This window comes from Anguilla rostrata, chromosome 10 (assembly GCF_018555375.3).
Source record: "Anguilla rostrata isolate EN2019 chromosome 10, ASM1855537v3, whole genome shotgun sequence".
NCBI lineage: Eukaryota > Metazoa > Chordata > Actinopteri > Anguilliformes > Anguillidae > Anguilla > Anguilla rostrata.
Window position 1 is genome coordinate 39843971 of NC_057942.1, and position 17744 is coordinate 39861714.

General features: G+C 47.2%; 1 protein-coding gene across 8 annotated transcripts in view; it reads right to left on the bottom strand.

Annotated features, from left to right (window-relative positions):
* The window catches only part of LOC135233468 (protein prune homolog 2-like), a 56240-nt gene that overhangs the window by 15129 nt on the left and 23367 nt on the right, over positions 1-17744 (bottom strand). For 6 of the 8 annotated variants that reach the window (XM_064297054.1, XM_064297051.1, XM_064297050.1 and 3 more), the window contains exons 7-11: positions 15049-15207; positions 12892-14613; positions 9042-12448; positions 8431-8511; positions 1287-1363 (exon numbers count right to left, since the gene is read on the bottom strand). In XM_064297054.1, the coding sequence (XP_064153124.1) occupies positions 1287-1363; positions 8431-8511; positions 9042-12448; positions 12892-14613; positions 15049-15207 (5446 nt within the window). Of the gene's footprint in view, positions 1-1286; positions 1364-2844; positions 3155-5618; positions 5938-8430; positions 8512-9041; positions 12449-12891; positions 14614-15048; positions 15208-17744 lie in introns of those variants that run through there. The other 2 variants (XM_064297056.1, XM_064297055.1) reach the window with 2 other exon arrangements.

Sequence of the window (17744 nt, forward strand, 5' to 3'; positions counted from 1 at the left end):
TTTCTGTGAGTTTTTCAACGTTCGGACGGGTTTGATCTGTAAATATGGCATGTCTCAGCTGTAAATATCTGTTAAAAATTAAGTCCTTGGAAGATTTAACTTATCTCAGATGCTCAAATAGGCTGTCATCATATGTCATGTGATGCAGGTAGCAAGGTCCATAGCCCAACCGCTTCATGAAAAAAAAAACAGACTCTAAGAGGAACGGTATAAAAACCGAATCGAAGAAGTCAAGGAGCATTTAAAAAGGGGTACGACATCCTGGGAATATGGATTCCAAGGTATTTTAAGGCATCTTTGGGCCACGGGGAGCTATAACCTGCGAGGGGATTCTGCTCCCCATTTCCAGAGCTTCAGATTTGACCACATCAAATTTGAACCCCCTTGTAGTACCCAAACTGTGGGATTCATTATTTCAGGTGTGGTGCTGTTGTTGCTGGTTCGGACAGACGAAGAAGAACATCATCGTCAGAATATACTGAGGAATCATAAGCAATATCATCCACCCGGGTCAAACCGGATTTATCACAGACCAATATTATGCGCTTGTTAAATGTAAACACTCTTTACTGGGAATCTTGGGCTGGGAAGAAAGAGGTTATGGTCTTGTGGCTGGATGCCCAAATTGGCAGCTCTTATCTCAAAAGGTTAAGAGATATGTCTTTGAAAGTCATATAAAATTGCCATTGATCTGGTGCAGGGCATTCATTCACTGGTGCTATTATTTCTCTAATCTCCCTCTCCCCTACAAGATTATCTGACTATTTTGCGATTACCATCGATGTGTTTGTGAGCGCATGTAGCTGTAAAACGCATTATTCTTGTGTGCTAAGATTGATAGCACCCTTCTCCTTGACCTGTGTTATGAGTAGTGTGCCTTGTCGGCTTGCTCCTGCATCTGACTGATGTGTTTCACGAAGGAATGCTATTTGGCAACCCAGTTGTTTCAGGTGGTACAAAACCTTCTTGGGGCAATAAAGCGCGTTGATGTTAAAATTTAAAATCTTGAGTAACCCCGTAGCTCACTAAGCATGTCTGGGACATGTTTTGGGAGCTTGTAGTCTGGGAGATGAGGGGAGGAAAGGAACGAATATGTGTGTGTGTGTGCGTGTGTGTGTGTGAGACATAGTGTGTGTGTGTGTGTGTGGGTGTGTGTGAGTGTGTATGTGAGAGTGTGTGTGTGTGATAGAGGGTGTGTGAGTGTGTGAGAGAGAGTGTGTGTGTGGGGTTTTTTGTGGGTGAGTGTGTGTGTGAGTGTGCGTGTGTGTGTGTGTGTGTTGGGGTACCTGGTTTGTTATCAGCCCCATTGGGACTCATAGTGTCCTCTTCATATGGGGCGTCCATCCCATCATCCAGTCTGGACCTACAGAGAGCAGTGAGAGAATGACTGTTACACACACACACACACACACACACACACACACACACACACTCACTCACTCACACACACACACACACACACACACACACACACACTCACTCACTCACTCACACACACACACACACACACACACACACACACGCACACACACTCACACACACACACTCTATCACACACACACACACTGTGCTGTACCACCAACTAAAAATTAACAGGTTCATTTTTAACATTTCTATTACAATACAGCCACTCTTTGCGTCAGAAGGACCGTCACATTGAATGAGTGCATTTCACCAATTGGGGGTGGGGGGGGTAGGGGGGGGTTGGTGACAGATGTCCAGCCCCAGGCAGACTGAGGAGACAAAGGGAGGAGGGAAAAGAACAGGGGCCTTGGTGGGGGGTGGGGGGGGTCTTATACAAACAGGGTGGAGTTTATGCAAACAGTGAGGGGCGAGGCCAAAGAGAGGCACTGTGTGTGTGCGCACAGGTGTGTGTGTGTGTGTACGCGTGTGCGTGTGTGTGTGCGCGCAGGTGTGCGAGTACGTGTGTGTGTGGCTGTAGAACCCACTGGTACACGCATGTTCTATTGAACAAGGAACATGGAAAAACACTCTTCCTGCTGGAACAGCTGACTGACCTAAAACCTGCAAGCAGGAACACACACTTGCACACAAACACACACACACACACACACATACACCTGCACGCGCATACACCCACACACACACACACACACACAGGTGAGAGTGAGCAGACTGGGTGATGTTTACATCCTGGGCTTGTGAGAACGAGGATGATGATGGTCATGAAGACATCACAGATGAAAGCCTGGGAGCCGGGGGTGCAGTTATGTCACCTCTTCCTCACCAAGGCGCCTAATCATGCGATTTTGCCCCCCCCCCCCCCCAGCTGAAGCACAGCAGCCTGGCTTTGCCCCGACTTGGGACGCGGGACGCGGGACGCGGGACACGGGACTAGCCTTCACACACTGCCTCATCCGACAGGAGGAAACGTTCCCTGAACACTGCTTCCCAACGAGAAGCGTGTTTATCAAATCCTGTGTCCAAACCCCACTGCATCCAACACCAGAGACAGCATATTACTGCAGCTTCATGCATTTTAACAATGGGGAAAGAGCATTCTCTCTCTCTCTCCCTCCCTTTCACCCTCACTCCCTTTCACACTCACGCTCTCTCTCTCCCTTTCTCTTCTCTCCCTCTCTCTTTCTTTCCTTCCCTTTCACATTCTTTCCCCTCTCTCTCTCCCTCTTTTGTCTCTTCCTTCCCCTCTGACTCGAATGCAAACATACATTAATGCACATGCAAACACACACACACACACACGCACGCACACACAATAGCACAATGTGTGCATGAAGCATGTGCTGCGCGGTTGTGAATCTCTTCTTTCACTCATCCCAAATCACACAGGATCTTTGCTGAAATACTGAAGCAATCACTCACCGCTTTAGAGACCTGAATCCTGTCCTTCTCTCCTCCCTTCTTTCAGTTTATACGGTTACAGGATGCAGAATCACAGCTTGCTTTCTCTCTCTCTATCTCTCTCTCTCTCTCTCTCTCTGTGTCTCTCTAGCTCAGCATCCCTGCCCGACGGCCATTTTGTGGTCACATGACTCGGGCTGTGACTCTAAATAAAGATGCTGATCACCTGCTCCCCTGACACAGGCCCAGCTGAGCAGCGGAGCGTGAAAGAGACCGAGCAGCTGGGACAGGACAGCACAGCTCAGATTACGCAGCTGAGACTGCGCAGCTGGGACTGAGCAGCTGAAAGGGGAGCAGGGGCTGAAAGGGTCTGGGAGGGAGAGAGACAATGACCAGAACCCCCAATACCCACCCCCCTCCCCCAACTCCAGTCCCTGAAAGCCATCACCACCCCCCCTTACACACACACACACACACACACACTCCCAGCCGAGCTCTCACACAGCCTGCCATTTTTCGAGCCCCCCAGGCCTCAGGGAGGGGGAGGGGGCATTGTTTTTGTTCTCCTCTGGATACCGAGAAATGAATTTCAATTAGGTGCTTACATAGTGGACTACATCCCCCACAATGCAGTGCAACAGAGGAAGGGGCCCATATGGCCGTGCTGCAGGGTGTAGCTTTCTCAGCCAAAACTGGATAAATTGTAGCAGATTTTATGCTGACTCAAGGGATTACACATCCAGATGGCTGTTAGTTTTTTTAAATACAGTATTGTGTAAAATTAATGAATTGACACAGCCATTGATATATATATATATATATATATATATATATATATATATATATATATATATGATATTTGTCACTTTTGTAGTCCGGTCCTGTTAGCGTTTCCCTAGTGAGGCTGTAATGGTGGAGGTACATCACTGCGGCTAAGTCTTCTGTGCCCGAAAGCTGACCTCGCGCTGGCTCAACATGTCTGCCTGTTAGCCCCTCTGTGAGATAAGAAATGTGTTAACAATTATCCTGTATTTCTCAACCGTCCTGACAGAGATAAGAATGAGATTAAAAGGACATGCTACACTCCAGTGTGACGGAGAGCCTCTCCCACAGAAAGGCAGCATACAGACCTGTCAGTCAGCTGAAAAGATGACAAAACACACCCCTGCTCTTTACTTTCATCTCTAAGAGACACACACACATGAACACACATACACAAATACATACGCGTGCACACACACACACACACACACACTAAAATACACACAAGCACATGCACACACACACTAAAATACACACAAGCACACACACACACACACACACACACACACACTAAAATACACACACAAACCCGGTTCAGCGGGCGTCCGAACCTCCCTTGTTGCCAAGCGACAGTCGCTATTGTCGCCGATGTTTACTGAGGCCTGAAGCCGCTCCCTACAATCCATTCTGATTGGACGAGCTTCATCAGCCGCAGACAAACTCCAGTTCTGGGAATCTACACTCAAACGCTCACAAACAAGAAGTCCGGGAGCTTTCGGGCGGTCCCTGTAGCATTGTGAGGACCCCGGCAGGATATCTGAGAGTGATTCGCAGTACAGACCCTCACATCCTCCTCGCCTGGTCACTCGTTTAAAAGTTTAGTATACCACAGATAACACTCAAAGGGTTATAAAATTAAATAGACACTCAAATTTTATAACACTTGAAGAGGTTTAAAAATAATTTGCTCTTCTAAGAGTCTTCTTTGAGAAAGGGGGCCTGTCTCTGCCAGTTCAGAAAAAGGCTTTTGTGAACATACAGGTGCCAAATTTGTTTGCTTTGAAACTCAAACAAGCAAAAATATATGGTCTGGATTTCAGAGATCAGGATTGAGTTGCATAATGAGTTATTCATTATTTACATTGCATTGCACTTCCATCCACAGCAACTCGCACAATCACACTTTTACAATGATCCATTAAAACTGACACCTTTTTAAAAAATAAAAAAAACTGAAACTTAACAAACAGGAAGCTTACAGTTGTGTTTTCAAACAGCCTAATTTGCTTCAGCCTCAGCAAGATAACCTGGAACTCTCAGTTCCCCAAACACACCGAACGTCTTAAAGCTTTCATTACATCAATACTGTTTCACCTTATTTAACTCTAACTTCCTCTGAAGAAAGTTTAACTGCTGACTTCCTCATGCGACTTACTGCCTTGCCCCACCCACCAGTCCCCCAGACCACCAGCCCCCCCCACCCCCCTCCCCCCAAATGCAATGTATAAATGATCAGTGTTCTGTGAACATTATAAGTCACTGTGGATCAGAGTGTCTGTCTCACGAATGTCAATGTAATATAGATCTCCTCTATGCTGTCCCACATAAAAAACTACATTACCCAACAGCACTCAAGTCACCTGTACCATAGCTCAGTTGGTTAACTGCTCCCTTGTGGTTTCTAATCATTCCCAAAGTTAAATATTTCCCATGTTCCACACTACACGCTCGGTTCTGTTTGTACGAGCCGTTTGTGAGGGCACATAAAATGCTTTCACATTTGTTCAGTGCACCTAACAAAACCGCGCACACCTGAATCCTGGAACACTGAATTACAGAGCCAGCAAACATCCCACCTTTCGCCCAGGTGAGCCGGACTCATTCAGCACGCACCTGCAGCAGGTGTGCCGCGGAAACCGCGCCTTCAGGAGAAAATCATTCCCGCCAAAGGATCTGAGATGTGACTAATAGAGTCAAGCGGCTCAGACTGACGGCGTTATTAAGAAGGGGGTATCGCCTGTGTGAACACTCACCCGTCTCTGTTTCTCAGTCTCCGTGGACAAACAGGAAGTGGCCGGGGGTAATTTGCATGCGTCAAAACCAGACCGTCACCCTACCCCGGCAGCCTGCTCCCGAGCTCATGGCCAAAGTCCTCCCAGCTCGCTACTGCTCTGCTAACCCAGCTGACTGCTCCTAACCCTGCTAACTGCTCCTAACCCTGATAACTGCTCTTGACCCTGCTAACTGCTCCTAACCCTGATAACTGCTCCTGACCCTGATAACTGCTCCTAACTTTGCTAACTGCTCCTAACCCTGATAACTGCTCCTAAGCCTGCTGACTTTTTGATTTTTGTGCCAACGCTCGATTACAAATAACAAATGTATGACTAACTAACCTAAGCTTGATCATTCATGAATAGGCTTATTTGTGCCAACTGTCGTCTCAACCGGTTTGAGATATTTACTCTTCAGGTGAAACGACTATTTACTGAAGTAATATTTTAGCGATAACGGGACCTTGCCAACGCATGTACTTTTATTTATTGCTAGCAAGTAAAAAATGATTAAGAGAACAAACTAACTATATTAGCTGACTGTGTCAGGGTTCTGTGTCTTTCTTTGTGGTGCCGCCAGATAGCGGCACTTCTGTTTTGTGTCCTGTTTAATTGTATTATTGTTTTTTATTATCCTATTATTGTTGGCTGGTTGTCTCGTTTTCCCTTCACTCTCTGTGGCCTAATTGTTCATTGTGCCCTCCTGTGTCTCATCTGCGTCGTGTCTATTTAAGTTTCCCTTCCCCCTGACTCAGGTGCTGGATCCTTGCTTGCTTGTTTGCCTGCTTGCTCGTTGTTGTGAGTTTGTTTGACCGTGCCTCCGATCGCGTTTCTGCCCTGAGTGTTTTCTGCCCCTGATCTGTTTTCTACGTGCTTTTGGATTTTTGCTTTTTCCTTGTTTCCGGCATGTTTTGTAGTTTTCCTTTGTGTTTGTGAGTTGCCCTGCGAGGCTTTTTGTTCCCCCTTTTCTGGTGTTGTAAGTAAAGTCTTTGTTCTGCCTATTTTGGAGTTTTGTGTTTTTCCCCGCACTCTGCGTTTGGGTCCTTTCCCTCGCCCGCCCTGACAGACTGTATCATGTCTGCTGTAAATGTTTTATTCTCAGTTACACTGTAAGCGTCTCGCCATGAAATTAACCACGATTCTCAACATTTCTCACGTGCAATATCGAAACTGCCCAGAAAGAGGAAGCTGGTCCATAATTTGTCGGTTGGAGATCAGCAGATTCATATTTGATAACGGACTACATTCTTTTTAAACCAGCGCTTACATTTGGCAGCTGGGCCCGTGGAAATGTACCTGGGGCAAGTAAAACAGAAATTTTTAAAAATTCAGGCAACATCACTGGTAGCCCAATAAAAACAACAACGGTTAATTAAAAATCACTTTATAGTTAACTCCAGGGAACAGTTTGCCCCCAGTCTTGTGTTCCTTTCAAAGCATGTTCTGTTGAAATTAAGAAAATAAACTTATACTGTGATATATATCGTTACTGACCAAAATTCATTATATATCAAGATGTAAATTTTAGGCTATATCGCCCAGCCCCAACTCCAAACCCTGCTCCCTAACTCCTCCCTGCTTCAAAGCTTCAGCCAACAGAAAGCTTCAAAGCTGCTCAACACAGCAACCAAATGTAATTATTCATATTTCCAACAGTAATAAAAAGTCACAATCCACTTTTCATTCATTTATATTAGAGATTTTTTTCCACTTTATTTTTTATCCTGACTGGCTTAGCCCTGGGCGTCCCTGCTGTAAAGAACTACGAAAAGATACTAAGAAGTGTCATATCGCCCCCTGGTGTTCATGCAGAGCATTACACCTGTCCCTGCTAATGAGAACGATGGGGAAACCGATAGCGGTTTTTCATACACATAGCGTGCAATTTATTTCAAAACAAAGACTCATGCTTGATGTCTAAAATAATTATAAATGCACCAGATTTGGACTGAAAAAATTAAAAAAAGCTAAAGACTGTCCATATTGATTGATTGATTGGATACTTTCCCACGGTCTGAAGCCAGATATTATATTTCTGATACGGTAAAATAAAGTAAAACTTTAGATAGAATCCCACACCCACACAATCCTATAAGAAGGCCTCTGTATGCATACAAGAGCCATACTGCCATGTATGTTTAATTTATAACTACCTCGTAAAAGGATACAATGGTTATTGTGCTACTGAATTATATATGGTGTAATGCATACCTTTCTGCCAGGGTATGTTGTTGCACCTTCTAACATGGATCATTCTGTCCTTTCCACACAGATTAGTGGCAGGTGCAGAGTCCGTGGCAGACAGTGGCAGCTAGAAGGGGTAGGCTCGCATATCACAAAACAGATAACAGGAAAAACTCCTTGGGAAGAAAAATATTATTTTTCTTCATTTGACCAAGGTGGAAATTTTTCCTTTTATCAATTTTGTGGTGTGCGGGTCCACCACCCTCCACCCTCCAACGTATAACTTTCTGAAACTGTGTTGTGTACTATCAGCCTGAGGTATTTACCTGTGGCAGATTATTTTACCCTTACAGTTGATATGATATGGAATGGCTACACTGCCCCCTGCTGTCCGTTCTGTGTACTGCAGCTCAGCTGCCTCACGATCCCATGGAGGAAGTGAGGACAGGTGAGGAGTCAAGATGGGGGAGCCATACAGTTTTTTTTTTTTTTGTTTTTACCTCTTTCTCTCAGTTTCTCACAGATTTGTTTGCGTAATTGTCACATTTCACAATTCCAAGTGCAGCAAATAGGCGCAAATAGGCGAAGCGCTAATAGTGCCACTGACCTTGGAGACACACCCTGGGCGTGGTCAGGTTCCATCACCATGACGATGATATTAGTACTGGATTCTGGAGCCTTCAGACCCCTAAGGCAGAGAATAGCATGTTTACAATATAACTAAAAGAACACTGATATAAATACAGAAATACACTATTATCAATCAGATGTATTCAGCTAATCCAAATGAATACTTCTAAAGCAATTTCCATTCAGACAACGAGAAATGAATCAAAGTGAATTACAGCAGATGTAAAGAGACTGGACTGTTTCACTGTTTCTCTCATTTCAACTTCCTGATTTTTTTCATTCCCCACACATCCCAGACACACCTAGCAGGGGAAACACAGGGGGGAGAGCGGAATTAACTCCTGTAAATACTGCGCACTAATGAGCCGGGTAATGCATAATTAATGAGGCATAAACAGCTTCATGAACAGGCGTTTTCTCAGGAGTCCGTAGCATGTGTGCGCACACACACAAACACAAATACACTCATATACATATATATATATACACACACACACACGCTGTCACACACACATGCATACAAACACACACACACACACACACAGATACACTCACACACACATACACTCAATGAAACTCAAACCCTACCCAGACTCCTCAGCTGGCTCAGGCGACTCTTCTTCTAATGCAGCCTCTGCTGTCTCTCCTGTTGGCTGTTCTGCTGGGAACTCCATCAGCCCTGGCCAATACTGGTCTCCGATTGGTTGTTCTGCTGGGTGCTCCATGAACCCTGGCCACAGCTGGTCTCTCATTTGCTGTTCTTCTGGGTGTTTTCCCTGGCCCCGAAGAAGCTGACCTCCCATTGGTTGTTCTGCTGTGTTTTTCTCCAGGTCCTGAAGAAGCTGGCCTCCTACTGGCTCCTCAGCTCCCAGTAGTAACTGAGTGCTGTCAGAGCTCAGGACTGCCTGGCTGTGGCCTCTGCCGTGGTCCACAACACCACAGGGTAGCCCAGAGTGGTGTAGGAAGAACCCTTCTGCGTCCTCCGTGAGGTCACAGGCAAACGGCGAGCCCACTTCCCTTACCGAACCCCCCGAATCGCTCTGTGGGGTGTCGGCTGCGCCCGAGCTGTCCTCAGGCGAGGGAGATTCGTCCTGACCACCCCCAGTCGGCAGTCCCCAACTCTGCAGTACCCCCAGGGTTTGCCCCTCCCCGTCAGAGTCCTCCAGGGAAATCTGGGACCGGACGTAAACCTCCTCTTTGGCTCTGAGAGCAAAGGGCTCCCTTAGTGCAGAGCTGCTACTCATATCTGGGATCCTTTGGTAATGGCTGCTTACACCTGAATTGCTGTGTAACTCTGGGTTTGAGTTGGAAGGACTGTGCGCATCGCTGATTGATTGGTGAGGGCTGCTTCTGTCCCCTGTTGATGCTGCATTTGATGTGCGTACACACAGCTCTGATTCGCTGTTCAAGCTCTCGCTTGATTGGTGATCTACACCAGTGTACATTTGGTCAGAGCTGTTTAATTCCACAGTAGTTTGGTCAGGGATATTTACATCTGTGTTTGATTGGAACAGGCTGCTTAGATTTTTGTTTAACTGGTAAATGTTGCTTACATCTGGGCTTAGCTGATCAGGGATGTTGTCCTCCGTGTCAGATTGACAGGCACTGTTAGCATCAGAACTTGATTTATCAGCACTAATTACATTACTGCTGGATTCATAAGGACTGACAACATCTGTATTTGTTGGGAAAAGGTTGGTAGCATTAGTGCTTGATTGGTCAGTATTGTGTGCATCTGGGTGTGACTGGTTGGGGCAGATTAAATCTGTGTTAGATTGGTCAGAGCTGGATAGATCATTGTTTGATTGGTGAGGTCTATGCATCTCAGTGTTTGATTGATAAGGGTTGAGAGCATCAGTGTTTGATTGGTTGAAGCTGTTTAAAGTAATGTTTAATTGGTAAGGTCTATGTGCATCTGCGTTTGATTGGTGAGGTCTCATTGCACATTGGTTTAATTGGTTGGTTCTGTTTAATTCCGTGTTTGCTTGGTAAGGGTCTTCAAAATCAGTGCTTGATTGCTCTGGGCTCTTTATATGGGTGTTTGGCTGGTTATGTATGATTACATCTGTATGTGATTGGTAAGGTCTGTATGCATCAATGTTTGATGGACCAGAGTTGATGTGATCATCGTCTGATTGGTCAGGGCTATACAGATCAGTGTTTAACTGGTAAGGGCTGATCTGATCAGCACTGTACTGATTTAGTCTAGTAAGGCATGCGTGTGGTGAGCGTGCTTGCTCGTACTTAAGGCTAATTTCTGCAGCCTCTCTGACAGTCCCCCTGCCTGAAACCATGATGTAATCCATCTCCAGACCTGACGAGTCGCCATCAGAGTTGGACCTCAGGTCCTCCCGGCTGCTTCTCTGCAGTGCGTCAGGGCTGGTCTTGCTGCCTTCCAGAGAGTCGTTTTCCCTCCAGCCTGGGCTACTCAAAGCTACCAGTGACAGAGCAGAGTCTGGCGTTAGTCCCGCCTCGTGCTGGAGGTCCACAGCTCCCTCATGCTCAGCTTCTTTCCTTGGCAGCTTTGCCTCCAACCTCCCCAGGGAGGAAAAGTCATAATATCTGTCTTCATCAGAAAGGGTGCTGGAGAGCACTGTCTCATCATCGTGCTGCTTGCGCGTCGTTTGGGGAAACTCATCCTCTGAAGGAGAGGCGGACAGGGGCGTGTCCTCCTGCTGGCTTAGCGGAAATGCAGCACCCCCCAGCGTTGGTGTGACACCCAGCATCACAAACGGGGAATGGCAGCTGGAGTCATCCGTGGAATCATCCAGGCGATCCTGGAGGGTGTTGGTTGGGGCCTGAAACCCTGCTGTGCTACCGTGGGCTGCCACAGGGTGGCACTCCTCCGTGAACTCCACTGAATCCTGAGGCTCTATTGTCACGGTCGTCTCCTGGCAGGCCTCAAGCTCAGGTGAGGTTTGGTACCACAGCGATCCAGGGCCCACGTTGTCATACTCCGAGACAGACTTCACCATGCTCCCAGACGAAGGCTTAGCGATCCAAGCAGAAGGTTCTAGTGACAGATGTTCTGGAAAGCAATGAGTCCGGGTCATGACATTGTCATCCTGGTCATGGCCATAGTCGCTGATCATCACCAGTGTTTTATCAAGCTTTCTGGCCACTTGAGTGTCATCTGACTCATCTGGCTCAGTGTGCCCTGTCTCAGTGTTGAGCTCCTCCTCCTTGGTCGACCTGGCTGTCTCGCGGGGGGCCTGTACCCCACTCTCAGGGCTGGCCTCCTGGATGGTGGTGTTCCACATGCCCATGCTCTCCCTGGCAACCTCCCCTGGGCTGTCTAGGGAAGCCCCGGCCCTGGGAAGACCCCGAAACGAGTCTGAGCGTTCGGAGGAGTCAGCACCATCGGGGGTGCTGAGGGTGGACTGGCTGTCATCCCGGATGGTGGTATTCCACAACGCAAGGGATTCCGGGTAAGGGGCAGCATTTGCCTTCAGGAACCCCCTCTGAGCGGAGTAGCTCCAGAAGTCCTGTTCTGGGGACGTATCCTCCTTTGAGGTCTCGGGGGTGAGCGGGACCTTTTGGACCAGCCTGGCAGGGGTTTTCAGAGGAAGGGGTTCCCCCACAGGGGGGGGTTTGAAGGGTGTGTCCTCCTCGGGAGGGGTCAGCTGGAGGTCCCCCAGCATTCCGGGGTTCCACTCACCCGAGACAGGCAGGTTTGGGTTCCAGTTGTCATAGGTTTCAGCTGGCTGGGTCATCTGCACAAAAGGGTTCCACATGTGGGCACTGTCAGGGCTTGGGCCCAACTCTTGAAAGTGGTACTCTTTGGCATTTTCTGTAGCAGCTTCCACCACGACCTCAATGCCGTTCACCGGAAATGCTGGTGGACGTGTCTCGGAAACGTTGGATAAGATCGTCCCAGCATGGGAAACATCCTTGAGCTCCTGCTTGCAACCTGTTTCCAACAGTGTGGTCATCTGTACATCTCTGCGGTCACAGGGTTCAGCAGGCAAAGATGAGCGTTCAGCCAGACTGCTCTCCTGTTTCACAGTCAAACACAACAACACAATTAGGACAAAGAACAGAGGTTACCCAGTAGTTTTATTAGTAATGCTGCATTTTATTGGCTGCTACCAAGGCTCCTCAACTATCAGATTTTTTGCAGACATTAATATAGTTATTGGAAAATCTTTCATTACTATTGTTTACACTTTCACACACCAGTGGTAATACGTGCTATATATGTGCTGCAGCCTTTCAACTCGATGAGCATTTTTTAAGGAAAAATGTGAGAAATGTAAGAAGCTGCAACCATTCCTGAACTCTGAATTTTCAAGAAATTAACTGTTTCACCTCAGAGGCAACACTCCCGTGTTTCCAGAAAAAGATGCTAACTAAATGTTTCCTTCCTGTTCGACTTTAGCCAGTGTGATCCCCAAATTAACTGAAGATGAGAAACTACCTGGATGTGCAAATGCCTCACCTTTTCAAGGTTCTCTTGTTTGACAGGCACGTGATGCTCATCCATTCGGCACAAGCCTCCCTCTTCATCTTCCAATGGCTCTGCATTCTCACCTGGCTCCACCTGCTGTGTTTTCCAGACTATGTCATCCACAGCAGAAAGTTCCACACCTGCAGACAACTGATAGCCAGTGTTTTGATGGTAGAACACTCTGTCAGTCTCTTCTACCTGTTTTTCCAACACCTCTGCACCGAGTGAAGAAGGTACACTTTCAGGCTCCTGATTTGGGGAGGCAGGTGGTACGTCAATAATCTCTGGGTCCTCTGGATGCTTCTGGATCTCACGGGTATTAAAGGGGTCGAGGTGCCTCATCACATCTGACATTTCATCGATGCTGTCTTCTTTTGTTTTGTCAGCATAACCCAAAGATTTTAGGAACTCAGAGGGTTCAGGCCGTGAGCCATTCAGGTGAGCACCTGTATCTTCCTGGATCTCACCCGCAGCATGTGACACTTGATGAGGTACCTGCCCCAGGTGAGTCCCAGCAGGGATGGCATCATTGAGCATGGCTTTGGGGACAACTGTATCCCTGAAAAACGTGTCAGTTGCTTTTTGGGGCATGGCCCCAGAATCCATGCTGACTAACAGGAAGGAGTCATCATCTCCTCCCCCTTGCCCGGGGTCCATTGAACCTACCTGCTCATCCAGGTAGACGTCCGGACTCTCCTGGCCAACGTAGGACAACTCTGTCAGGCTCCATGCATTGGTGTCATCTGAGGTCGAGCCCTTGGTGTCAGAGGTGAAGTCGTCCCAGGGCTCGGAGGATGACACGCTCTCCTTGTTCACCATTTGGCCAATCTTCTCCGCCACGTCTTCTGGGAAGAATGTGGGGATGGTCTCACCCCCTGCACCCCCTGCCCTTCCATCAACCAGGCTGTTGGCAGGTGTGGCCGGGAGTCTGCCGTGGGCGCTGTCGATGAGGAGTGCGTCTGGACCAGGAGAGAGGAACCCCCCTTCCAGGACGAAGCTTCCCTCGCTGCCGCTCTGCCTGTCGGAGGAGCCCGTGTAGAAGTCCACCAGGCTGAGCTCCCCAAACTCAGACAGGCTGGAGGTGGGGTGCTCCCCAGAGCTCCGGCTGCACTCACTGGCGCCCCCTGCCGCAGGGGAGGTGCTGCTGCTGTGCAGGGGGTCGAAGGCAAACAGGTCAAAGTTATCGCTCTTGTTGCGGCCGGGGGGTCGGCGGTCATGGGGGGCGGGTGAGGCGGGAGGGTCATGGCAGTGGGAGGGGAAGCCGAGGGCGGGGTTGTGGAGGAACCCGGCCGGCTCGGCGACGGGGCTGTCGTCACTGAGGAACACCGAGCTCTCCTTGGAGGAACGGCTGCTGCGGACGGTGGCCAGCCCGCTGTCGGGGCTGACCAGCTCCGACCCCTGGGGGGCGCCGCTGGGCTCCGGGACGTTCTCAGCAACGTTGGGGGGCTCGGCGTCCGAGCTGTACATGTCTGTGATCCCCGACGAGCCCTGGGACAGGGGGGCGCTGCCGGCCACGCCCTCTGTGGAGGACGTCCTGCTGTTGGGCAGGAACAGCTGCTGCCGGCGGTCCAGGAAGTCTTTGAGGAGCGCGAGGATCTGCTCGGCGTATACGGGCGTGTCGCGCTGGCCGTACAGCTGGATCTCCTCCAGGACGCACGCCAGGGGCTCCAGACCCAAACTCCAGCCCTGCCCCTCCTCTAGCTCACAGCAAATCTGCAACCCAAGAACCACACGTGCATATGTACATACATATCACTTACCCTGTTCTTCACTAAATCATGACTGCTACTCAGCCTTTACGAAGAAGCTTCGCTGTCTTCCGCAAACAGCAAAAGTACATTGTGAACAGTAGGCTATATTTTGTTATGACAGACTGCAATGTTTTGTGTTGTATTACAGAGCCTTGAGTGAACTGTGTTATATTACAGTGCATTGTGTGGGTTGTGTTACACCCTACCCTTATTTATTGGTATATTTACAGCTCTCCGTGTTGTCTAATCTAATCTAATGTCAATGTGATGGACAGTGAACCATCTCTTCATTCCTTCTGAGTGTGTGAAAGCAGGACAACAAATGCTGAAATTTGTGCGAGTCAAAAAGAAGCTCCCTTGTGAACAGGAAATTGCTCGCAGAGGAAGAGATGCCCACCTGGTTCAGAATGTCTTTGTTCACGGAGAACACTGCCACCTGCTGGCACTGCCGGTAAGGGTCGTTCGGGGCAGAGGAGAGGATGACAAGCCCCTCATAACCATGGCGATCACAGAACAACTTCAGATCCCCAACCACGGCCAGGCAGGTACTGTAGGCCTGAAAAAAGTTTTATTTTAGTGAGGAACTTCATGCTTAGAGGAATACTGCATCCTCTCACTGAGTGAAACTCTTCTTCCAACTGAAAATCCCTGCATCCTACTTAAAATGACTGCATCCTACTTAAAACGACTGCATCCCACTGCAAGTGACTGCCTCGTACTGAAAATGGCAGCATTCTGCTGAAAATCATTGCATCCACTTACGTACATAAACTCATGCAAGCTGGTTATACAGCCGGCCCATCTGTATATCAATAGTAAATCCATCTTGACTGATTACAAAATATTTTGCGGTCATTTGCTTTAAGATAGTGTTTTTTCTTATAAGTATTTTGTTTCCTGATGAACTGGGATTTCTGCGTAGCAGTTTTACCTCACTGAATTTTTTTTTTACCTTTCCAAATGGCAAGGCATGATATCCACGTTGGAATTCCAGCATATGAGCGATGATATAAGCATCTATAAACAATTTAAATGGCAATAAATCACCGGATTAAACCTTTTTTTTCTGTTTACCACGGTGTGCTCCTTTGGACTTCACCTCCTGATAATTACATTCCTAAACAAACCCAAATAACAAAGGGTGAAAAGTTTGTTCTGTCCGTAGTTTTGAGAGACAAAGTGAGGCGAGGGATGGTCCGGCAGGACCTCCAGTCGGAACAAACCCAGACAGTGCATCCATTAAGGTAACCGTCCAATTAGCCGCGTGCCGTCTCACTGCCGCTAGAATCTTTCTCTGGAGGCCAGCTACACGCCTAACATATTCCATACTAATGAGCAGAGTGACTGGCGCCCTCAGCTGGACACACCGGGGACTGCGCTCTGAACCGGCCCTGACCGCAGCATCACTGCCGCTGTCCAGCAACACCTGTTTCCTCAGGTGAGACAATTAGCGCTTCCGGTTACTATGGCAACGTGCCCTTGTTTCGTGTCAGAGACAGCGTCTCATGCAGAAGAAGGGACGCTTTCGCGTGCAGAAGATCAGAGAGTTCTCGGGAGGTCAGACGTTTCATGCGCTGTCTGGTTATTCTTTATCAACGTGCCTCTGCTTGCTTCCACATTTACCAGCCCTGAAATAGAGCCTGTGCCTCACAGGGACAACTACAGGGTGTCAATAATATGATTGTGGAACCCACAGCCTTTAGGTCAAAAGTTGTGGGCTCAGGTATTTATTCTCTACAAAAGAAAATTCTATCTCTGACAAACGCACTGACAGTAACCAATTAATTGCACTGATAAATAATCTGGACAGGAAATGTATCTCTACTTAATTTTTAATCTCTGCTCTTATGAGGAAAGCTGTGCACTATGAACCAAAATTTCCTTGTTTGGACATGACAAGAGATGTTTTCAGACCCAGTCTTTGAGAGGAGGTAATCTAAACTACCAGTCACATCTGGTCTCAAAATGTCACACACCATCCACAAACTCACTTATGACAGGGGTACAATGTTCCTCTAACAAACAAATTAACAGTTCAGATATAAAACGAATTACTTAAAATACTAACAGCTAATTATGGTTTCTTCATACAATTCTTCAAAAACTTACACATTTAAACTACATTCACAAATGACATTGAGATCAGCACCTAAATCCCATCCATTATCACACCCTCTCTCATCTGGTGAAAGACTTCAACTTGATAAAATGGCGGAACTTTGTCTTTGTCACCACAGGGGGCAGTGTTGGCAGCAAACAGCCCGAAGACGCGATTTACTAAATAAGCCCGAGGAAGCGGTTCGCACTCGCGATGATGTATGCGTGTCTCGCAGCCACGTTCGGATGCGGTGTGGCGCGCGGTCCCGTCGGCGTAGCCGTGTCAGAGCAAACAGCACTTCATCAGCGTCTCCGTTACTCTCGCGCGTACCGGCGCATACCGGCCTCCGCTCCAGTCTCCCTCCGAAAAGACCGACAACAGATAAACGGCTGCTTTGTCGAGCAATTACAAATATGATACGTTACTTCCAGCAGAAAATTGTAATATGTGTGTGTGTGTGTGTTTGTGTGCATGTGCGCGTACATATATATATATATATATATATATCCAAGTCTTTAGTTTATGGTTATTTTACGATTATTGCATATGAGGTATAGTGCACTGTGATAGAGGTACATGTGAGCAACAACTTTCAGAACTTTGATTGAACTAATCAGTATTAGTTGTTGAAAGAAATTAAATTAAATTAATGACTTTTTATTTATTTTTATTTTTAGATACGTTTAGATAGGTACTTGAATCATTCTGATGAATTATTTAAATCATAAGACTGACAACTGCAAAGAATATACATGTTATTTATGAGGACCTATGAAATTAATGTGTAATTATACATTCACAATTCATTAAAAATTATATTTTATTTTGTTAAATGGATAAAAACGCTATGAAATGGCTGTTCATTATGCAATGAGAAATTACTATACAACTCCCTCCTCATGTAACAGACATAAAAATTGTATTTAAATTATTATTTACCTCTGAAAATGCTGAAATTGTTTGATCTATTTATTATTTTTGTTGCTGTTTTCTTT